The sequence below is a fragment of the Papio anubis genome, chromosome 17, assembly GCF_008728515.1.
Source record: "Papio anubis isolate 15944 chromosome 17, Panubis1.0, whole genome shotgun sequence".
NCBI classification, from domain to species: domain Eukaryota; kingdom Metazoa; phylum Chordata; class Mammalia; order Primates; family Cercopithecidae; genus Papio; species Papio anubis.
The window spans coordinates 34,063,644-34,088,109 of record NC_044992.1 but is presented as its reverse complement, the minus strand read 5'-3'; the positions used below and the strand labels follow the sequence as shown (position 1 = coordinate 34,088,109).

The window sequence follows — 24,466 nt, the reverse complement described above, 5'->3', positions numbered from 1 at the left end:
TCAAGCAATCCTCCTGCCTTGGCCTCCCAAAGTGCTGGGATTATAGACGTGAACCACCACATCTGGCCACTACCTATACTTTGATTGTGTGAGCCAATTCTAGCTGGAATGGAAATATGGCACTCTCAGCTGTAGTTCTGTTATGAGACACAGATGACTGGTACCAGTATGTATAATGGGTGGTAGCAGTAGTTGCATATTTGTCAGAAATTGAAGCCTCTTTGGGTGGCAGTTCTCCCCACAACTCCCAACAACTCAAATTCAGAAATACATCTTACACAGCGAAATCTGTTATTAAAAGTAAACATTTTATTATATAACAAGAGTTAAAGTTTTTGAAAATTAACATCAACAAAACCAAAGCCATTCTAGGCACAACCAAAAATTTTTACAATCAAAACTACCTCTCACTTTTCAGAAATCTGACTGAAAACAAATGGTTGAATGTGCTGCTAACAGAGAGGGCCAAACGATGATGTCCATTGTGGCAGCTGAACAAAGGGAGACTTACAGAACTGGAACTGCTGCCCTGATAGCAACTGAAGCAGAAAGAGAAGAAAGGAGCTCACAACCAGGACACTTAAAACTCAGGCCAGGAGTCCATCTACGATCCAATTACAGTCAGTCTGACAAGTCACTCTGATCCAGCACGATTATCCTATGCACATGTTTTTTAAAGAACAAAAAAGGAAGTTTCAAGTTGGTGTGTATGTTTTTTAAAGACACAAACCACATCTTCTTTCTACTCAATTAAATTCAAGGGAAAGAGATTTTGGTCTTTATAATCAAGGGCGATTATGACCAACAGTGTGTCATGGAAAGGCAAAATGACGAAAAAGCAATTCACGGCAGCATCTTCTGTATTCTCTCCATATTAAAACTGTTCTTTTTTTTTGAGACAGAGTCTTGCTCTTGTTCCCCAGGTGGAGTGTAATGGCTTGATCTCGGCTCACTGCAACCTCTGCCTCCTGGGTTCAAGTGGTTCTCCTGCCTCAGCCTCCCAAGTAGCTGGGATTACAGGCACCTGCCACTATGCCCAGCTAATTTTTGTATTTGTAGTAGAGACGGGGTTTCACCATGTTGGCCAGGCTGGTCTTGAACTCCTGACCTCAGGTGATCTGCCCACCTAGGCCTCCCAAAGTGTTGGAATTACAGGCGTGAGCCACCGTGCCCGGCCTAAAACTGTTCTTATGCTGACTCTATCACTTATTTAATCAAAGTTGGCATTAATTTCACTTTACATTTTAATTAACTATAAACACTAACATTTTAAACATTGAGCGAGTTTGTCTAAATTCAAGTCTTTGTCATTAATGTGTATTTAGACATTGGTAAATGTTTTTAATTCTGCTTCTGTTGTCTATAAATATGACTTTTGATCTACAAACATCTCGTATCTCATTACCTGGATGATTCGGACCAACCTAGTCGCTTCCAAAAACAAGGTTTTAGTTCATCTTGATGAAATATAAGAGGAAGGAAAAAACAACATGATTATTTTCTAGGTCAAAGGGTGCCAGTATTCATATTAGTGCTCCCTCTCATTTAGGGTAGACTGTTTTACCTACAATGGTTGTTATATTCTGCCAGATAGACTCTTTCTAAAAACACAGTTAATGGGTTCCCCTCCTAACATTCTATAGTTTCCTGCCACAGCAATGGACACTAATGACACTAATTCACAAAGTCCCTGTATTATCTTCTCAGTGAAATCAATACTATTAATAGCTAAATGTCTACACGCTCTAGGCCCTGTTGCAGTCAGGGTTCTGGAGGAAACAGAATGTACCCATGGCTGGTTCAAATAAAGATCCTTAATGAAGTGACTACATACAGAGGTTTATTTAGAGTTAAGGGAACAAACAAGGAATGTCAAGGCATCCAGTGATTAGCAGCAGTGGGAAGCCTAAGTCTGAAGGAACTGAGTGTTGGAGATAAGAGGTCAGTTACCAGAGCCTAATGAGAGCTGGAATTGGGATGAATGGGCTGCCTACAGAAGCCGCACTTGTGGAGGGACACCACTTCTACCAGGTACAAGGTGCTGAAGTAAGCAGGGAGGCAAAGTAATACCCCAACTTCTCTCTAGCCCCCTTAATCTTCTGCTGGGGCCTGTCATTGGCAAACAGGAAGTCCAGGAGATACAGTCCACTAGGGTCAGCATTCTGGGGCACAAAGCAGGGCAGAGATGGGGAGAATGAGTAGGAAATCAGGACGGGATGAAAGGAATACCAGATGATCTGAAAGAGTTAATGTCTCTTACTTCCCTAAGTAGGAAGAACTTAAATATGGGAAAGCATCATTGTAAAGGGCATATCAGAAGCCTTCAAGCTCTATCAAAATAGTTTTAAAATTAAGGTTAATTTATAATTTTTACATTACTTATAGACTCCAGTTAAAGTCCATAAATGTGATTTCTTATTGGATTTTGAAGCATCTATGTGAGCTAAATTTTTTTTTTTTTTTTTTTTTTTTTTTTGAGACGGAGTCTCGCGCTGTGGCCCAGGCTGGAGTGCAGTGGCGCGATCTCGGCTTACTGCAAGCTCCGCCTCCCGGGTTCACGCCATTCTCCTGCCTCAGCCTCCTGAGTAGCTGGGACTACAGGCGCCCACCACCGCGCCCGGCTAATTTTTTGTATTTTTAGTAGAGACGGGGTTTCACTGTGGTCTCGATCTCCTGACCTTGTGATCCGCCCGCCTTGGCCTCCCAAAGTGCTGGGATTACAGGCGTGAGCCACCGCGCCCGGCTATGTGAGCTAAATTTAAAACTCTTTTGAAGACGTTGGACAATTAGAAGCAAAACATTGGCTGGATGCAGTGGCTCACGCCTGTAATCCCAGCACTTTGAGAGGCCGAGGTGGGCAGATCACCTGAGGTCAAGAGATTGAGATCATCTTGGCCAACATGGTGAAACCCCGTCTCTACTAAAAACACAAAAATTAGCTGGGCGTGGTGGCGCGCACCTACAATCTCAGCTACTGGGGAGGCTGAGGCAGGGGAATCACTTGAACCCAGGAGGCGGAGGTTGCGATGAGCTGAGATCGTGCCACTGCACTCCAGCCTGGGCAACAAGAGTGAAACTGTCTAAAAAAAAAAAAAAAAGAAGCAAATGTCTCTCTAGGCAATGTGCAAGATAATGATGATGAGACTGGGCAAAAGCTTGCTTTGGAAATAGAATTGGATGTTATTACTGTTTTTGTGATAAAGCTATGATTGGCAATTAACAGAATACCTGGGCTGAACTGCAGGGAAAAATAAATTATCAAAGGCAGGAGGATTATGTATAGCATCTGGGAAACATTTCTAAATAACTTTGATGCACATCAAAGCCTAAGGACTACAGACTACATTATAAATACTCATTAATTCATACCTTCTTCAGAAGTCCCTAAAACACTCTCTGATTTCCTTCTCTCTGGCGTGATGCTATCTTCCCTTTTTCTCTTGTCTTCACCAACTTCTTGATCTTTGATATTTATCTCCCTGTAACAACGATTTGGGGAATCAAAACATATGCACAACAGCCAAGAAAATAGGACTGTACTCAAAACAAAACAAACAAACAAACAAAAAACCATATAATAGCTAGCACTAACAAGAGTGTTCTCTATGGACCAGGCATTGGTTTAAGTGCTATAATTTAACTCATTTAATTATCATAAGTATATAAGGTAGTTACCACTGCCATCCCCATTAAGCAATGAGGAAACTGAGGCACACAGAAGTTAAATTACACACCTAATAATTCCTAGAGCTGGAATCTGACCTCAGACTCACTCTGCCCTAGACTCTGCTTTCAACCACTATGCTACATTGCCTCAAAGGAAAAACAAGGCATTTTACTTAAATTTTCATGGGTGTCCTTTTCAAAACCATCATTTATTTTATCATCTTATCTTCATTTCCCGAAACTCTCTCCTAAGTGAAATATGTAAATAATTTAAGTACCTCAAAATTTAAGACCACGTTTGTCAATCTATTAAGCAGAAACCATCCCCTTGACCCAACTGGAAACTCCTTATAGGTGGAGCCATCTTATCCCTCTTCGTGGTACCTCCAGCCCCTAGCACAGTGCTTTGGACATTGTCAGTGCTCGGTGGATGCTGGTTGAACCAAAATAACATTGTTTAGGGATTATTCTGTTTTCATGTGGTGGATAGTCAAAACAAAATATGTAAAATGAGAGAGAAAATAAAGCCAGCTACAGTCAAAAGAATTTTTCCCCTCTTAATATTTTCCCACTAATAGAATCACAGGCTCAAGAGTTGGAGGAGGCCTTTGGGTTATCTTCCACCCCTGTTCAAATGCCCGAGACAGGGAATCATCCAGCCACTGCCTGAGCAGCAGTAACCATTACTAAAGTAAGTGTAAAGGCAGGCAGCTGTTCCCTTTATCAGATAGCTGTGGCTATTAGGTTTGTGCTTTACTGAATAAAAATCTGTTACTCTGCAATTTCTAGTCACTAATCAGTCTTCTGGGGCAGAAAAGTAAGCTGACTCTCTTTACTTCACAATATTTCAGGTATTTGAGGGCAGCTATCAAATTCTCCATTCCATCTGCTCTTCTCAGGCTGAGCTTCTCAGCTCCTTCAGCTGTTCTCGTATGACATGGTTTCCAGATCTCTGACTGATTTGTGGCCACACTCTTGTGTTTGTTAATATCCCTTTTAAAATGTGATGCCCAGAATGGAGCCCCACATGGGTCCTAGGACTCCTCTAAGCAGCACATTACCATCATCTGGACAGTATGTTTCTATATATCCAGCATCAATGCTGCATTGACCTTTTCAGCACTTCATCAAACAGGCCTCACAGAGTCATTGCCCATGCCTTCTCAGGAAGAATTTCTTGACTTCTCATCGTGTCTCAAGATGCATGGCTCAGTACTGGGCACACAAAAATAAGGCATACTTCTTGCCCTCAGTAAAATTATAGTGAGCAGAAGCTTCTGATGAAAACTTCAATTAGACCAGGTCTCACACATTCTGTAATTTTGGATCTTTGACCTTTATCTTTTACAGAATCTAACATTTCCACCTGTCAAGATGATTTTGAATCCTCAGACTATTACTCATCACATCAGCATTCATTCCTAGATTTGTGTTATCTAAAAATTTGATAAGCATGCCTTTTCTGATTTAATTCAAATGACTGATGAAAATGTCAAAGGTAGCAGGGCCAAGATACAGCAAACTTAGAAGCCTCTGTCTATACTGACATGAATCTGCTAATCAATATCTTGAGTACTGTGGGTGGTCAGGGGAAGAAGGGCAAATATGAGTGCAGACAGGTGGAGTCAGGACTGGCTTATCTAAATCAATGTAATGCCATCACCAGGCATTCATTCTCCAAGAAGTCTAAAACTTAGCCCCACTTCCCGAAAAAGAAAAAAAGGATTCCCTCTTGGGGAACAATAACCTTTCAGAGCCCTTGGGAAGGTCTTGTAGCTCCATGCTCTCCTCAGGTGGCTGCAGCCATCTTTCCAGGTCCTCATCCAGAGTAGAGTGAGCTCTGTTCAAGGACAAGTGAAGAGAATGGAGACAACAGTCATTTCCCATCTCCCTTGACAAAGATGCATAACACTTTAGAGTAGAAAGGGACCTTAAAACCTGTGCTTTCACTATACGTATGAAAAAACGAGAGTTCAGTGAGATTGTGTCTGGAGTCACAGAGGTCACTTAGATCTGACTGAAATATGCACTGGTAGGGCGCGGTGGCTCACACCTGTAATCCCAGAACTTTGGGAGGCCGAGGTGGGTGGATCACCTGAGGTTAGGAGTTTGAGACCACCCTGGCCAGCATGGTCAAACCCCATCTCTACTATAAATACAAAAATCAGCTGGGCATGGTCGCATGCACCTGTAATCCCAGCTACCTGGGAGGCTGAGGCAGTGGAATAGCTTGAGCCTAGGAGGTGGCAGCTGCAGTGAGCCGAGATCTGCACTCTAGCCTGGGCAACAGAGCAAGACTCTATCTCAAAAAAAAAAAAAAAGAAAGAAAGAAAAAGAAAGAAAAAAAGAAAAAAGAAAGAAAGAAGAAATATGCACTAAAACAGTCCTTTAACCCCTTGACAAAAAGCCTCAGCACCTATTAAGATCACTGCTTCCCGAAGTCTGATGGTAGACTCTGTTCTCAATTCTAGGTCACTGAGTCAGTTTTCTACCTGAGGCTAGAACTACACATGCTTTCCTACATGTTTTCCCAAGAAAAGGCTAGAAGATGCAAGGTAGAGTATTTTAAGAAGGCCTGAAAATCCTGCCCATCTGAAAAAATATCTTCCACTCTGGCTTGGTGCCTAGATTGATCATTCACAGCACTGAGATGACTGAGCATCTGTGGAGCATCTATCTGTGGTCAGCACTGCTGGCCCTTTTGGAAAAGGAAGAGACAACAATAACAGTAGCTAACTTTTGATCACGTAAAAAGAGCTTAATTTTTTTTTTTTTGAGACAGAATCTCGCTCTGTTGCCCAGGCTGGAGTGCCCTGGCACCATCTCAGCTCATTGCAACCTCTGCCTTCCAGGTTCAAGCGATTCTCCTGCCTCAACCTCCTGAGTAGCTGGGACTACAGGTGTGTGCCACCATGCCTGGCTAATTTTTTTAAAATATAATTTTAGTAGAGACGCTGTTTTGCCATGTTGGCCAGGCTGGCCTCGAACTCCTGGTTTCAAGTGATCCACCCACCTCGGCCTCCCAAAGGGCTGGGATTATAGGTGTGAGCCACTGTGCCCGGCCCCTGTAATGCCAGCACTTTGGGAGTTCAAGGTGTGTGGATCACTTGAGTTCAGGAGTTTAAGGCCAGTCTGGGCAACATGGCAAAAACCCCATCTCTACAAAAATACAAAAATTAGCTAGGCATGTTGGCATGAGCCTGTAGACCCAACTACTTGGCGGCTGAGGCAGGAGGATCACTTGAGGCCAGGAGGTCAAGGCTGCAGTGAGCGGTGTTCATGCCCTATTGCACTCCAGCCTGGGCAACAATGTGGGACTCTGTCTCAAAAAAAAAAAAAAAAAAAATTGCACTAAAATATTACTTATCTTGACTACTGAGTTTTTTTGTTGCTCCCTTCAATTTTGTATCCAAGGAGTGTATCTCCTGAGCTCACCTTAACCTAGTCCTGGCCCAGAATAATAAGGCAGAGGAGGTGAGCTGAAGTAGTTTACCCTACAACACAGGTAAAAAGAGAGCTCCAAATCAGGAACAAAGTCAGGTTTCTTGAGGCAACCTTGTACTTTTAGACTGAATTGTCTGGATGACTGCCCCCATTTTCTCTTCTAAGGCCTCTAACTAAAATGTTTTGAAAGAGACTGAAACTGTGTTTGTCTAACAAAATGAAGTAAAAATAAACAAACAAAACCCTAAAAACAACTCAAGAGAAAATAACAACAAATAACCCTATTAAATAATAGGCAAAGAGCCAGGCATGGTGGCTTGCACCTGTAATCCCAGCAACTTGGGAGGATGGGGCAGGAAGATCACTTGAGCCTAGGACTTCAAGTTCACCCTGGGCAACATAGAGCCCATCTCTAATTTATATATATATATATATATATATATATAGAGAGAGAGAGAGAGAGAGAGAGAACGTGTGCGAGAGAGAGAGAGATCATACATATATATGTATATCTAGATATCATACATATATGTATACATATATACCTGTATATATATAGATCATACATATATATACATATATATGTATACACACACACATATGCATACATACATACACACACACAGCAAAGAACTCAGACATTTCTCCAAAGAAGATATACAAATGGCCAAGAAGCATATGAAAAGATGTTCAAAATCACTAATCATTAGGGAAGGGAAAATCAAAACTACAGTGAGGCACCACCTCACACCCATTAGGATGGCTACTATATTTAAAAAAAAAAAAAGCTTCCACCCCCACAAAAAGAGAGAGAAAATAACAAGTGTTGGCAAGGATATGGAGAAACTGAAACCCTTGTGCACTGTTGGTGGGACTGTAAAGTGAGGCAGCTGCTATGGAAAATAGTGTGGCAGTTCTCAAAAAATTAAAAATAGAATTACCATATGATCCAGTAATACCATTTCTGGGTATATATCCAAAAGAATTGAAAGCAGGATCTCAAAGAGATATCCGTACACTCATGTTCACAGTAGAATTCTTCACCATAACAAAAGGTGGAATCAACCTAAATATCCATCAACAGACGACTGGATAAATGAAACATATTACTCAACCTTAAAAAGGAAGGAAACGCTGACACATGCTACAACATGGATGAACTTTGAGGACATTATGCTAAGTTAAAATAAGCCAGTCACAAAAAGACAAATACTGTATGATTTCACTTATGTAAAGTATCAACAGTAGTGAAACTCAGAAACAAAAAGCAAAATGGTGGTGGCCAGGGTGTGGGAAGAAGAGAAAATGGGGAGGTTTTTTTCTGTTTTTTTTTTTTTTTTTTTTTTTGTGACGGACTCTCACTTTGTCGCCCAGGCTGGAGTGCAGTGGCACCATCTCGGCTCACTGCAAGCTCCGCCTCCTGGGTTCACGCCATTCTCCTGCCTCAGCCTCCGAGTAGCTGGGACTATAGGCACGCACCACCACGCCTGGCTAATTTTTTGTATTTTTAGTAGAGACGGGGTTTCACTGTATTAGCCAGGATGGTCTCGATCTCCTGACCTTGTGATCCGCCTGCCTCGGCCTCCCAAAGTGCTAGGATTACAGGCGTGAGCCACCGCGCCCGGTGAAAATGGGGAGTTTTTAAATGGGTATAGAGTTTCAGTTTGCAAGATGAAAAGGTTTGGGACATTACTTGCACAACAATGTGAATATACTTATTAATGTGATTGGACCTTGCACTTAAAAATGGTTAAGATGGTAAATTTTGTTATATACATTGTATCACAATTAAACATTTTTAAAGCAAAAAAAAGCAACCCTTTAGGAATAGGGGCCACTAGGATAGTATGAAAGAGGACCACTTTTTTCATTTCTTATTTGTCAATATTAGAAAAAAAACTAATATAAACTAATACAATTTTTAAAATCCTTTCAAAAGTCCAGCTTTTCCTGTTACCTCTCTGTGTCCTCTCCCAGATCTCCAGTTTCTTTGGGCAAAAGCATACTACTATCTTCTTTTTTACTGTCAGTTTCTTGTTCTTCTAAGTGCCTTTGATCTAAAAGCAGTTGAAAGAATTAACTTTATTAGAATGAAAAAAAAATTTGAGAAAGGTTGCCTTTAAAATAGAGTTCAAAAATTAAGGCCAATCAGTGGTCCCTGAAGTGTGCAATGCATTAGCTCCCCTCTTCCCACGAGAGCAGGGGGCCAGGTGGCAGTCTGCAGGCCACCTGTATTTGCAACAGCTGCTTCTGGGGTCTTGGAAGCTTTTCAGTGCCAGATGAAGCTACAGGAAACCTTGCTTGTGCCAAGGCTCAAGGGAGACAGAGGAAGCAGAAGAAAGAAAGGGCACATAAAATAGGAGGCAAGCAACCATGAAAACAAAACGCACAAATTTACTTTGGGGACCATCTTGTTCTCCACTTGTTAGACGTTTCTAAGTTGGAGTTCCAGGAAAGGAATTTGGGTGGGGAAGGGATGTACCCTTTAATGTATGCCAAGCATTTTACATATGCTATCTCATTCTATCCTGCCAGCAGTCCTATAAAGGGAAGAGGACTAACATTTGCTAAGTATTTGAAAATGTTAGTACTTGTACATGGCTCTGTACATGGAGCTAATATGTACTTCATGAGACAGAAATTATTGTCCCCATTTTACAGATTAAGACAACTGAGGCTCAGAAACAGTAAAACAGCTTGCCATACAAGTAACTATAAAGTCAGACTTGAGGTGGAGTTGTGCCTGACCTCAAGGTCACACTTCCCTATATGTACCACTGTGTTGCCAGGGACAGCGTTACAAGAACCTGATGAAAAGGATCTAGGTAGTTTGCTTACCATTTGCAGTGCCTCCTGCATCACTTGCTGTGTTCTCATGCAACACCGTGGATGAGCCCTGCTGCTGTTTCAAGAGCTCTGTCACAACACAAAAGCCAAAGGAAACATTTCCTCCCTTGCATGTCCTGCCATTCTCTAGAGCAGTGGTTCTCAAAGGGTGATCCTTAGACTAGCAGTATTAACATAACCTGGAAACTTGTTAGGAATTCTCATTCTCAGGCCTCATCTCAGACCTGCTGAATCAGAAACTCTGGGGGTCTAGCAATGTGTGTTTTAACTAGCCCTTCAGGTGATTCTGATGCCTAATAAAATTTGAGAACCACTGCTTTAGGGCATTCCAGGTTTGAGAGGAATTCTTCAAGCATGACAAAATCCCACACGACACTCAAAATAGAAATGATGATGATCATACATAACACTTGCAGAACCCTAGGTGTCAGGTTCTGTTTCTAAGCACTCACGTACATTAATTCAGGATGAATATTCACAATTAATCTTCACAACAACCCTCTGAGATAGACTGTGTTATTGTTACTCCTATTTAGCAGATGAGGAAATTCAGGTTAAGGAACTTGCCTAAAAATCACACAGACAGTAAGTGGTAAAATTGGGAACTGAATCCAGGCAGTCTAGCTCTAAGGTTTACGCTCTTAATCTCTATTTTATAGTCTCTCAAAAAGTAACATCAAAACAATCTAAATGTTTTCCCATCTCTATTCGCCTACATTTCATATTTTTTACCTGGTTTATGAAAAGACAGAAGGCAGGCTGAGCATGGTGGCTCATGCCTGTAATCCCAGCATTTTGGGAGGCTGAGGCAGGTGGATCACTTGAGGTCAGGAGTTCGAGACCAGCCTGGCCAACATAGTAAAACCCCGTCTCTACTAAAAACACAAAAATTAGTCAGGCATGGTGGCACACATCTGTAATCCCAGCTACTCAGGAGGCTGAGGCACAAGAATTGCTTGAACCCAGGAGGTGGAGGTTGCAGTGAGCTGAGATGATGCCACTGCATTCCAGCCTGGGCGACAGGGTAAAACTCTGTCTCAAAAAAAAGAAAAGAAACAGAAAAGATGGAAAGCAAAGAATATCCATCATTTCCAGTTCCTAAAGAAATACTCAGTCTGGCCAGGAGCAGTGGCTCACACCTGTAATCCCAGCACTTTGGGAGGCTGAGGTAGGTGGATCACCTGAGGTCAGGAGTTTGAGATCAGTCTGACCAACATGGTGAACCCCATCTCTACTAAAAATACAAAACATTAGCCGGGCATGGTGGCTCATGCCTGTAATCCCAGCTACTCGGGAGGCTGAGGCAGAAGAATTGCTTGAACCCTGGAGGTGAATGAAGGTTGCAGTGAGCTGAGATCGCTCCATTGCGCTCTAGTCTGGGCAACAAGAGTGAAACCCTGTCAAAGGAAAGGAAAAAGGAAAAAGGCAAGGCAAGGAAAAAGGCAAGGCAAGGCAAAGCAAGGAATACTCACTAGACTAAGACAAGCATCTGCTAACTCAGTATGCTGCTTTATCCTCAAAGTGCTCTGCGAAGCAGAGCAAGCTGGGAGGCAGCACAGACAAGCCACCCTGAGCTCGTTGGCATGGTCCTCTTCTGTGCTGGTGCAGGTCTTCTCCCTTCCTGCAGTGCAGGAAGCAGCCCTACCTGGCAGCCATGGGTGTCAAGGGTCCCCATAAGATCATTTAATATAATTTGAAATTTTAAAAATCCATTTTTGTCCTTGTTAAAAGTAGTGCAAATCTTAAATGATCATCTGTATCCTAGTTCCAAAGAACCTTCCACTTTGTACACCTGTCAGGAGCCTAGAGCTTTGGATGTGAGCCCTCCAAAATAGCAGTTGAGAGTTCCAGTAACTTCCCAAATGTCTCTTTAGGGGAAACAACAGAGTGATGATACATAGTAATTGGGCGGGCAAGCCCATTATCAGAAGAAACTACTCAAGTGCCCTCTGCCCTTTGTCTTTCTGCAAAATTACCGACCCATCTCAAAGTGCAGACATCACCTAGAAACCCATAAGCTAAATGAGGCCCAGATAATTCCCATAAGTGAAATGAGGGAAGGCTTCTGCAAACTGTGCTGGGGTGCAGCAGCACCATGAGGCCAGAGTCCAGGACAAAGTCTGGTAACACAGCTGCTGAAATGGAGGAGGTGAATGGAAGGTTTACACAGCAACTACAGAGGGAAGACAGCAGGATCCAGAGAAAAAGTATCAGCTATGGTCAAACTGCAAAGGAGCCTACAATACTGCCTTAAACTACGACCGAGAACAAATAATACTAAGAATCTACCTGAGCAGAACACGTGTGGAGTGACCTCCACTCTCAGCAGTACTGTTATTTTAAGGAGAGCAACCAGAAAGGAGGAATTTGCAAGGACTGCCTGGGAAATTCCAGATATGGAAAGCAGGGGTGGGAGTGTGGGCTCTAAGAGCCTGACCCAACAACTCTGTGACTCTACAACACTGTGGCACTGGGGGAAGGGTAAAGTGAAGCAAGAAAGGTCCTATGACCATGGAAAAAGAAAGAAACCAAGGAAGGTCTGACAGCACTGACTGGCTCCACCCACATTCATCAGGCCAAGGGACAGGAGCTAAGGGTTATGACAATAAGCCTGGAGAGAGCTGTCCACTGAGTCAGACCTGAAAATTCTGATTTACCTCCTCCTTTATGAAACACAAAACCTCAGAGACCCTGAAAACCAAGGGGTGCCCCTCAGGAAATTCTCTATAGGTCCCATAACAAGAACTGGACTATCCAGAGTCTGATGAGATGCATTTTCTGAGGGTGAAGGGCTGGTTGGCCAGGCTGTCAAAAAGGAGCAGTCAGGTCTTTCCTAGGAAAACAGACCACCTGCCCCCAGTTTCCATAACCATGCAACATTTACTTTCAGCATCAGACCAGCTGGACAGGGCCAGCTAATCAGCTGCAAAAAAAATTTGGTTGGTACTGCTCAGTCTCTGCCTGAAAATTCTGGTATCTTTAGGTTTTGTGCCACTGACTTCCCTGTTCTTAGGAGGGGGATTTATTCACAATTTCAATACCTTTAATACCTACAGCTAATGGCAAAACTGAAAGCACAGGTGTCTTGGCCTGGGCAGCCAGACCTCAGGCCTCAAAGGAATGGCTGGTTTGGTCTGAAAAGGAGATAAGAACTCCTTTAATAAAAGAAATTCATCATAATAAACCCCTTGAATGTTATTTCCCCTTAGATTCATCAACATAAGTCCTTTAAGTAACAAAATGACAACTGATACAAGCCAATCATCCTGGCCAGGCTGTGGCTCATTTTATTGGAAAATTGCCCCTTCCTAAATTTTGGAAAACTGCCCCTTCCTATATTCAACCAGGCTGTCACAGAGCCTTTGATACTAGTGTTCATACTTGAGACAAAGACACCATATTGTGGTCAGTGACATAACTAACAGGGCCGAGAAGTATATTCTGTGTTGAACGTCTCTTACCAATTTCATCAAGTAGTTCCTGAGATGGTGGCGGCAGCTCATCAATGTGATGCTGTGAGAAGGCTTCTACTAGTTCTTAAAAAAGGCAAAAGGGAAAATGTCTTAACACCTCTCTGGACCTGAACTGAATTTTTCTAGGCTCTCACATAGACTTGACTGAGGATTTCTCTCAATGATGAAACAAACTAAGGAGGAAGGAAACCTCTTACATAATAGTTCCAGTAGAGACCTCCTAACATGTGAATGGTCTTTACTCCCCACTTTTACCTCAATCCCTTTCCTTTCCTACATCAGCCCTTACCCTGGTACTGCTTGATCGATGCCCCTCTCTTCCTAAGGATATTTTACAAATTCTTACTAAGTGGCTCAATCTGGACCAGGGCTGCTGGAGGAATACAGAGGTTCTGGACCAGCCAAAATGAACAAAAGCACAAAGTAGGAGGCCTTTAACTAAATATTATCAGGCCAGGGGATTTAGAGGCAATCATACTTTGGGTCTTGCCCCAAGTGCTCAATTATAATAACATTAACCAAACCTCAACATAATTTACAAAATCTCTATCCCCCTGAGGGAAATTCCAAGAGTTATACCAAAGACAGAAGACATTAAAATTAAAGTAATAAAGGTAATATGCCTCAAGACTGCTAATATTCTCAGACCTCGTGATTTGGAAACTGTCTTCTAAGAATCTATCCTAAGGAAAGGATCGGAGGTACAGATAAAAAATTATGTACAAAGAGCAAAAAGTGGAAAATGATATAAATCTTACACGTAAGAAAATGGTTAAGCAACAAGTAGAATGGACTATAACTACTAAATATATTTATGAGCAATTTTTAATAACAAGGGAAAAGCCTCAAAATATATCAAGGGAATAAAGCAGTCCAGAACTGATACACAATATGATCTCACTATGCTAAAACACATTATTATATATTTATAAAAACATTTAAAAGATATGCAAAAAAAAGTACGTGAGGTTAAAAAAGTATAGTCACCTTCTTTTTTAAGCTTTTATTTATTCTCCAAGTTTTCTACAATGAGTGTGTTTTACTTTTATAATCATGGGGAAAACAGCATTTCTGTCTGAACCTATTGTGGCATCAAAGATTGATAAGCATCAATTTAAGCCTCCTAGATTATAAACTTCTATTTTGATATTAAACACAGGGTACCTTTAGGCAGGCTCCTTCTCTGGGTGGCATGGGGTGGTGATGAGTCACATGCCTTAACAAGGCTGGAGGATCCAGCCCCAATAAATGAAGACAATCTTTTCTATAAGAGATAAACATGGTAACTGTCATGTGTGTTGAGCTAAAAAGGCATATGCATGCAGCTCAGTCATTTCTAGTTGTTTTGTTGATTAAGTCAAACTCACTCACATGTCACCTCCTCTGGGAAGCCTTCTTTTTTTTTTTTTTTGAGATGGAGTCTCACTCTGTTGCCCAGGCTGGAGTGCAGTGGCACAATCTCAGCTCACTGCAACCTTCGCCTCCCGGGTTCATGCAATTCTCCTGCCTCAGCCTCCCAAGTAGCTGGGAATACAGGTGTGTACCACCACGCCCAGCCAATTTTTTTTTTGCATTTTTAGTAGAGACGGGGTTTCACCATGTTGGCTAGGCTGGTCTCAAACTCCTGACCTCAAATGATCCACCCACTTCAGCCTCCCAAAGTGGTGGGATTACAGGTGTGAGCCACCACATCCAGCCTGGGAAGCCTTCTTATCCCTGACTGCCTCCTCAGCACTCAGTACTTACCGCTGTGTTACATCAGGCCTGTCTTTCTCACTAGACAGTGAGTTCCTTAGAGGTAGGGATTATGTCTTATTGACACTGGGATGCCTTGAAGAGGGCCTGACATGGTGCCCGGCACTTAGAATTTCCCCAATTAATGGTTTGTTAAATGAACACATAAAATTCCTTGTCATTTCCCTACTTCAAAGTGAGACCTTTTTTGAGCCAAATGCCAAAAAAGTTGACAATTTTTCATAAAGGAACTTGTACTTTTCTTTCTTTCTTTTTTTTTTTTTTGAGACAGGGTCTCACTCTGTCGCCCAGGCTGGAGTGTAGTGGTGCAATCACAGTTCACTGCAACCTCGACCTCCTGGGCTCAGGTAATCCTCCCACCTCAGCCTCCTGTGTAGCTGAAACTACAGGCACATGGCACCATGTCCCGGCTAATTCTCTGTATCTTTCGTAGACATAGGATTTCGTCATGCTGCCCAGGCTGGTCTCAAACTCCTGAAATCAAGTGATCTGCCTGCCTCGGTCTCCCAAAGTGCTGGGATTATAGGCTTGAGCCACCGTGCCTGGCCAGAACTTGTAGTTTTCCTGAACAGGCTACACATATGAGAAAGGGAGAGGAAAAGAAAAAAAAAAAAAAAAAAAAAAAGGAGGAAGAAGTAGAAGAGGAGAAGAAGGCAGTATACCATTAAGTGTTTTTCCTGCAGGTTATTAGTTCAGGAGTTCAGGGAACAGTAGAGATCGATCAAAACTCTCAGGGAAGTAACCAGGAGAGGCTTTAAGGAGGAAGCAAAACTTAAGCCTCCCATAATATAGACTCAAGAGAGGAGTCCCAGGGAACCCAGGAGAGGACCCAGCTTATTTCTTCCCTTCTTAATGAATTTGGAGAAATCTTGGCAGTTTGGGTCACTGGCCCTTTGGGCTGACTCCATGAGTTTGTAACGTGAAATTGATATACTTACAAGACCAGGCAGTCTTGAAGGGCAAGTTTCAGAGGCAGTAAGGAGAGAATCCAGTTTCTTTGCTCTCTCTCGGACACTTATAAATTCATCAGACAAAGTTTGAATAAATTCTTGACTGTTCCAGCAAGAGGCAGATTCTGTCTTAACCTGAAATGTGATACTTTCAATGCAGTCTTTATACTGACTGGCAGCTGAAGAAACTGACCCTGTTGGAGAAAAGCAGGAGGTTACTGTCTGAATCCTTTATATTATTTCTCTTTTTTCCCTTTTTCCATTCGTTTTTGTTTTTTTCTGCCCCAATATGATGTGCAGAAATGAATCCTTTATATTAAAAAAACAAACAAAAGAAAACATCCAAACCCACAAACTTATACCTATACTAAGGATTTTCCAAATTTCTAATAACTAAAATAAGGCCAGGTGCGGTGGCTCACGCCTGTAATCCCAGCACTTTGGGAGGCCAAGGGGGGCGGATCATGAGGTCAGGAGATTGAGACCATCCTGGCTAACATGGTGAAACCCCGTCTCTACTAAAAATACAAAACATTAGCCGGGTGTGGTGGCGGGCGCCTGTAGTCCCAGTTACTCAGGAGGCTGAGGCAGAAGAATGACGTGAACCCGGGAGGCAGAGCTTGCAGTGAGCCGAGGTTGCACCACTGCACTCCAGCCTGACAGAATGAGACTCTGTCTTTAAAAAAAAAAAAAAAAAAATTACTGAAATAATCATTGACACAGCTCCTCATGATATAAAAAATAATAGTCTCTAAACTTGTCCTCTAAACTTTATCAAAATAAAATAAAGGGAGATTTTTTAAACCACAAATATATTAGAAGTAAGGCCACTAAAGACAGGATATTTGATGCTGGTTGCATATGGTTGCAGGACTTAAGAACTATATAAAATTTAAGCACAAGGTACTGTTTTAAGTTGCAAACTCTACAAAGCTCAATGTTTTTGTTCTAAATTCAGTAGCACTTAGAGGAGACCTAGTATTTGCATGGCTTTACCACTGCAGTTCTAACCAAAACCTCCTAATGGCTGCCCAATAATCACCACCACCATCACCCTGCCCCCTTGGCCTACAATGGGATTATCCAGCTTTGGCCCTAAGGAAAAACCTTTGCACTGTGACAACACAGCCATCAGCTGTGATCCCACAGCTTGGCTTCCCAGAGCCAATGGGCTGGGGCTGTAAGTTCTTCTCCCCAAACACTTCTTTTCCCTGTGATTACCTGGGCTGAGTGGAGTGCTGACACTGGTAGGTGCATGGTTTATTTTGGGTGTTTTGCATGAAGCTTCCTTAAAAGAGCTGTCTGGTTCATAGGAGATACTAGACAGGTCTTGAATGTCTGTCAATGATCTAAAGAATTAAGAGCACACAATAATGATGAGAAGATGGCTAGAAAAATCAAACAATATATTCCTGACAAGTATTTTTTAAGTATATTCTTAGCAAAATTTGTATGTGGCAACAGGCCAGAATTAGAGAATATCTTAGAACATCTTATATATCTTAAAGAGAATATTAGAGAACATATTTAAAAGAGATTGTAACTTTTTAAAAAATATTCTTTATTACCACAGAGATTTTTTTTTTTTTCTCTTTTTGAGACGGAGTTTTGCTCTTGTCACCCAGGATGGAGTGCAATGGCACGATCTTGGCTCACTGCAACCTCCACCTCCTGGGTTCAAGTGATTCTCCTGCCTCAGCCTCCCGGGTAGCTGGGACTACAAGCGTGTGCCACCACGCCTGGCTAATTTTAGTATTTTTAGTAGAGATGGGATTTCACCATGTTGGCCAGGCTGGTCACAAACTCCTGACCTCAGGTGATCAGCCCGCCTTGGCCTCCCAAGGTGCTGGGATTACAGGCGTGAGCCACCACACCTGGCACCATAGAGACTTTCTTTGCCAGATATTGTAACTTTAAACATATCAGCAGCTTAAAATAAACTATTTACATAGATGAAATATTCCATATTTCCAGGATATTTATGTGGAAAACAGATTTAACCTACCTTAAGCATAAACTTATTATTATCGTCACTACATTTCCTTGAATGTAAGCTGCTATTAGTTATAAATCACATCACCAATTTGATAACAACTTTTTGGTGAAAGAAGCAGCATACTCACATTAAGTCTACACATAAAAATGGAAAGATTCTTACAAACAAGAATATACTATTCCCTTAAAACCAAGACTTTACACAAGCATCCCTAGACACTCTCTTTGGTGATCGTACATGTCTTTCTCTTTCAGTTCCTTTAGTGACTCTTTTGATGTCTCTTCTTGTTCATCTTCAGTACTGTGAGAAAGAAAGTAAGAAAATTACATAAATCCCCTCTGTGAACAAAGTACACTAACTTGGTACAAGGAACCAGTTGATCAGCCCAGTGTGAGACGCAGAGGAAAGGGCACTACGCTCAGGAGTAGAAAGTGTGAGTTCTGTGCTGGGCACAGTGGCTCATGCCTGTAATCCCAGCACTTTGGGAGACCAAGGCAGGTGGGTCACGAGGTCAACAGATTGAGACCATCCTGGCCAACATAGTGAAACCCCGTCTCTACTAAAAATACAAAAATTAGCTGGGCGTGGTGGCATGCACCTGTAATTCCAGCTACTCAGGAGGCTAAGGCAGGAGAATCGCTTGAACCCAGGAGGCAGAGGTTGCAGTGAGCTGAGATCGCGCCATTGCACTCCAGCCTGGGCAACAAGAGTGAGACTCCATCTCCAAAGAAAAAGAAAAAAAAAAAAAAAGTGTGAGTTCTGGTTCTGGCTGTACTACTAGCTGTAAGTTCTCTGAGTGTCTGGGCCTGGGCCTCAATTTTCTCTCCAGAGATTGAATAAATACTCTCTAAGGGTCAGCTCTGAAATCAGTTAAAGACTCTATATGACCGTGAGCAAGTTCATGAGAAAATCAACAGAGCACAGGAACTTTGCTGGGAGGTGAGATATTGGAGCAAAGGGGCACAGCCACGAGGCCTTAGCACCTGTAAGAAGCTTCCTGGTATAGTGTACTAGGAGAGGCCAGAGAGGCTTGTACCAAAAAATGGCCAGAATAGTGAAGATAAACTTGACCCGTTTCTACTTTAACCAATACTTAAGATTCAATTTCAGTACTCACTGAACATTAACTATAAGGCAGATCCCATGCTAAATCCTTCCATATGTTTTCGCATTTTTTTTTTTTTTTGAGACAGAGTCTCGCTCTTGTTGCCCAGGCTGGAGTGCAGTGGCACGATCTCGGCTCACAGCAACCTTCGCCTCCTGGGTTCAAGCGACTCTCCTGCCTCAGCCTCCCAAGTAGCTGGGATTACAGGCATGCGCCACTACGCCCAGCTAATTTTTTGTATTTTTAGTAGAGACGGGGTTTCTCCATGTTGATCAGGCTGATCTCAAACTCCTGACCTCAGATGATCCGCCTGCCTTGGCCTCCCAAAGTGCTGGGATTACAGGCGTGAGCCCCCGTGCCTGACCTTCACATTTTTAATCCTTGCAAAAATCCTGTGAGACCAATGATATAAATGAAAGATCACGGATTTGGGGTTGAGTTGTGACTTTATTCTGTTTCCAAAAATGTTTGTTTCTCCTTCTAAGCACATAATAGAACAGCACTTTTTGGCCCTCTTGATTTACATAAATGACCACAGGACTTGTTTTAACCAATAAAATACGAGTGAAAGCGATGAGTCACTTCTGGGCAGAAACTTTAACAGCCAGTGCACAACTCACCATTTTCCATTTTTCCTGCCTTAGCAATGAAGGAAGCACAAAAACGGGGCCTCCCTCAGCCTAAGTCTGATAGAAGGTAATACAGCACAGAACATTCCTGGCCAAGCCATGAGCCACGGAAATGAAGCAGGAGCAAAGAAGAAACCCGTTTTAAACCACTAAAATTTGGGGGTTGTTTACTATATATAGCATAATCTAGTCTATCCTGACTGACTAGCTGTGTGACCTCAGAAAAAAATATTTAAACTCTCTGAACTTTGCTTTCCTTATTGACAAAATGGAGGCAATAGTATGTGCCTCACGGGGTTGTTAATGTGGATTAAATTAGACAATGAAACAGTGCCTGGCATATGCTAGATATTTAGGAAATACTAGCTGTAATAATTATAATTAAGGAAATTGAGGCCCAGAGAGAAGAAAATAAATTGAATGTTATTGTGCCAGATACTTTATATCAACTATGAATTTTTTAATTTAAACTTTTCTTTTGAGGTAATTGTAGAGTCACAGGCAAGAAATACACTTTACCGGCTGAGTGTGGTGGCTCACGCCTGTAATCCCAGCACTGTGGGAGACCGAGGCAGGTGGATCACCTGAGGTCAAGAGTTTGAGGCCAGCCTGGCCAACATGGTGAAACCCCATCTCTACTAAAAATACAAAATTAGCCAGGTGTGGTGGCATGCACCTATAATTCCAGCTACTTGCGAGGCTGAGGCAGGAGAATCGCTTGAACCCGGGAGGTGGAGGTTGCAGTGAGCTGAGATCATGCAACAAGAGTGAAACTCCATCTCAAAAAAAAAAAAAAAAACACTTTGCCCACTTTATCCCAATGGTAACATCTTGCAAATCTATAGGACAGTATCACAACCAGGATATTGACATTGATACAGTCAAGATACAGAACATTTCTACCACCCTCATATTTCTGGTTTACAGCTATACTTACTTCCCTCCTTTCCCCACCCCTTCCTTAACCGCTGGCAACCACTCATTTGTTCTTTATTTTTATAATTTCATCATTTCAAGAATGTTATATTAATGGAATCACACAGTAAATAACTTTTTGGGATTGCTTTTCCTACTCAGCATAATTCTCTGGAAATTTAGCCAAGTTGTTGCATGTATCAATAGTTTATTCCTTTTCACTGCTGAGTAGCACTCAATGGTATGGATGTACCAAAGTCTGTTTAATCATTTACTTGGTGAAGGACATCTGGGTTTCCAGTGTGGAGATATTATGGATAAATTTGTTATAAATGTTCCCATATGTATTTCTGTGTAAATGTAAATTTTCATCTCTCTGGGATAAATGCCCAGGAGTTATATTATTACTTTAAGTTCCTATTGTCAACATTCTCAGTAAGGATTCTTATCCCTACTTCACAGATGGGAAAATAGAATAGAGTGGCTGAGAACCTTGACAAGGTCACATGAACAGAAAGTCAGAGTCAGGATCTAAGTAAAGGTGATGACTCTACCCCTCAAATTGTACTGCACAAGTCCTAACAAAGCTAAGCTGCCCAAAGCTAACTTTGATAAGATAGTAGCTAATACATTTGAAGACAAGCAATATATAAACACGGGGCATTATCACCATTTAACACCACATCTATGAGTCTGAAACCGCATAAGATAAAACAGCCCATACCTTCGTATAGGTTGAAATTGAGACCTGGGCAAAATCTCAGCATTCTTTCCAAGAATTTTTCTCATCTGGAACTTTTCCTCACCTGAAAGCATAAAATAATTTTTTTTTTAACTGATCTTTGTCAAGCCAAATTATTATCATCATTCCCTAGAATGTCCCTTTGTCTGGTCCAGAATTAGAAATAATCCGGATAAACAAAGTGCTGCCCTAATTGGGTTTGGATTGAGTACTGTAGAAGAGGTTTTTGCTCTGAAAGTTTATTTTCCTTGCTCAGAGCACAGAACTATATTCTGACACTCAGAATACAATCAAGTTATTTACTGGCCTTTCAGTTATAACCACAGTTATTTCTGGAGACAAACGTTGTTTTGTCCTTTTAAGAAGGCAAACTGACCGGGTTCCTGTGAACAGACAGCAGGGGGCGTTGAAAACAAGAACTGTTTGTTAACTAAACAGTCCCGAACTTTAACTATGCCACTTGGCCATCAAACACCACCTAAAGAGTAGGGGCAGGGGTGGAGTCTTGAGTACTGAGGAGCTAATTCAACAGTCTTCTGTTCTCCTTGGCATCAAGTTATTTGAAGTTACTCCTCCCCAATTCTCAGTAAGATGCTTTGCTCCAGGCAGGTGGGGCCAGTATCCATTTTCCTTCCCACCACTGTACTGTCCTAGCTTATAGAGAAGGGGGCAGACGGAGCATCCTTTGCTTCGCAGACCTCCAGGCAGGCAGGGCCAGTATCCATTTTCCTTTCCACCACTGTACTGTCCTAGTTAATAAAAAAGGGGGCAGATGGAGCATCCAGCCCTGTTTCCAAATGCCCATGACTCCCCCACCCCCATCCCATTCCTTAGGTCCAGGTGGTCTGGTAGACACTATAAAGGCCCACCAGAACAATGCCACCTTTCACAGCTACCAAGTAGCTCTGAAACTCCACCAGTGGAGAGACATTAGGGGTTCCTCTTCCTCTGACCCTCTTTTAAAATGATAAATATCCAGAAAGCATAAACTAATTCCTAATAAGCAACATTTAGAGCTTAGAGACTTTAGAGTCAGACCCTCTCCTTTACTTTATACCAGGCGAAAGTGGGGCCCTGGGGTGAAGTGACTTGCTGAAGTTTATGCAGAAAAAGTCAGCGGCAGAATGGGGCTTGGAACCTAGCACACTGCATCCTGTACCCCTGTTGTATCCTCTGATGTGGAAGGCGAAATACATCAGAGCACTAGATGGAAAAGGGGGTAGAGAGGGGCAGAAAGAAGTGAATGGAGTAGAAATCAGAGACTTTTTCACATACTTTAGATGTCTGTATCAAACTAACTCTGGTTATCTGACCTGTCTGCCCTAAACTTTTCCATCCCACTCAACTCACCTCCAAATACAAGTTAAGTGGCCACATACAAGGCAGGTCCAAAAAAGGCTCTGCAGGAAGAGGTGGGTGACCCAAGGCTCTGGAGACTTTCAATACATATTATGCTGAGACTTTAACTGTTCATCTAAAACCTTACAGCTTCTTAAAACACTTCCAACTCTGGCAGGGGCCTACACAAGGTTACAGTTGGAAGCTGGAGTATGCAGTGGAGGAAGCGAGTAAGTTCGTAACCCCACCTTCTTTAGGCTTACAGGGTTGAGACATGACCATGGACAGTTACACAGGTTGGTAGGTGGATAACCCTAGTTTTAAAATAGATGAGTGCATACCTTAAAAGAACAAGAGTACACAATTCTAAAAATGTAACAAAGCCAACAGTTAACTTATGTCTGTCTGGTGACACATCCCTGGCTACGGATCCAAGGTTACCTTCTCACCTAATAGAAAGCCCCTGCTAAGTTATACAGAACCCAAGGCCTCCCAAGTGGTAGATGTTAAGTTGAATCTGCATTGTTAGCTGTTACTAACTCTTTGCTAAGATGCTAAGCAAGCAAAGGAAAATGCTGGTGACACTGCCTTCTGGGGAGAAGAAATACATGGAAACCTAGTTCTAATTTTGTTATGTCAAAAACTAGCTATGTAGCTTGGGCAAATCCCCCAGGTCAGCTTAGCAAAGATAACTGTGCACTTGTTATGTGGCACACCAAGGAGCCTGAAAGCTTGAGAGACCAAAGGGGGAAAAAGCAGTGACTACAACAACATACGCTATAAAAACGCAAGGGGAGGTATAAATAATACAACACATGGATGTCATGAAGTTGGTGAGGAGCAAGGGATTTGTTCTATTGAGGAGAAATCATTGAACCTTGGTTTTCTCAACCATATAATGAAAGGTTTGGACGAGGCTGTCCCTCAGGATCCCCCCAGCTCTAAACATCTGTGATCCAACAGAAGAAAGTGAAGGGAGATGATTCTCAAGGAATCTTCCGTATTACCAGAGACTTGAGGTTGGGCAAATGCACCTTGTATTCCTTCAAAGTCCTCTTCTATGGGACTCGAGGTCTAAAAATGAACAAAAGAAAGGAGGTTCACTGGAGGCAGACATATTAAAAGGTCAATAATTTCTTGATGTTCTTAAATCTTGAAAATCTTCATAAGATCCCTGCGTCTTTATAGAAAAAGTACAAACTTGCTTCCTAGACATTAAGTACTTATTTGTACCATATGTCCCTCCTCAGTAAGTCCTCCCTCACCTCCCATTGTGAAGAGGAATTATGTGACTCCCCCACCTTATATCACTATCCCTGTTCATCCCAATCTTCCAACAAAGATGTTTTGGTTCTTGGGAGCTTTATCAAAAGAGCTAAATAAGGTTTAAAAGCTGGCCTGGTATGCGAAACTACTCTATGAGGTAAGAAGTCGGAATGATGGTTCCTTTTGGAAGAGGCAGTGACTGGATGGGGGAAGCACAAGGGGTCTTTTGGGGACTAGTAATGTTTCATTTCCTTTTTTTCAAACAAGGTTCTGCTATGTTGCTCAAGCTGTTCTCAAACTCGTGAGCTCAAGCAATACTCCCACCTCAGCCTCCTAAAGT

At 42.2% G+C, this 24,466-nt stretch overlaps 1 protein-coding gene across 18 annotated transcripts in view; it reads right to left on the bottom strand.

Annotated features, from left to right (window-relative positions):
- Window positions 1-289: 289 nt before the first annotated feature.
- The window catches only part of TEX14 (testis expressed 14, intercellular bridge forming factor), a 142,966-nt gene continuing 118,789 nt past the window's right edge, over window positions 290-24,466 (bottom strand). For 9 of the 18 annotated variants that reach the window (XM_021929097.2, XM_021929105.2, XM_021929098.2 and 6 more), the window contains 13 exons: window positions 23,868-23,934; window positions 21,505-21,586; window positions 18,369-18,431; window positions 17,357-17,484; window positions 16,124-16,329; window positions 14,595-14,694; window positions 13,419-13,493; window positions 9,949-10,026; window positions 9,068-9,167; window positions 5,414-5,506; window positions 3,370-3,479; window positions 1,406-1,457; window positions 290-658 (listed from right to left, as the gene is read on the bottom strand). In XM_021929097.2, coding sequence (XP_021784789.2) covers window positions 622-658; window positions 1,406-1,457; window positions 3,370-3,479; window positions 5,414-5,506; window positions 9,068-9,167; window positions 9,949-10,026; window positions 13,419-13,493; window positions 14,595-14,694; window positions 16,124-16,329; window positions 17,357-17,484; window positions 18,369-18,431; window positions 21,505-21,586; window positions 23,868-23,934 — 1,191 coding nt within the window. In that variant the 3' untranslated portion in view covers window positions 290-621. The other 9 variants (XM_021929099.2, XM_021929106.2, XR_002518118.2 and 6 more) reach the window with 8 other exon arrangements.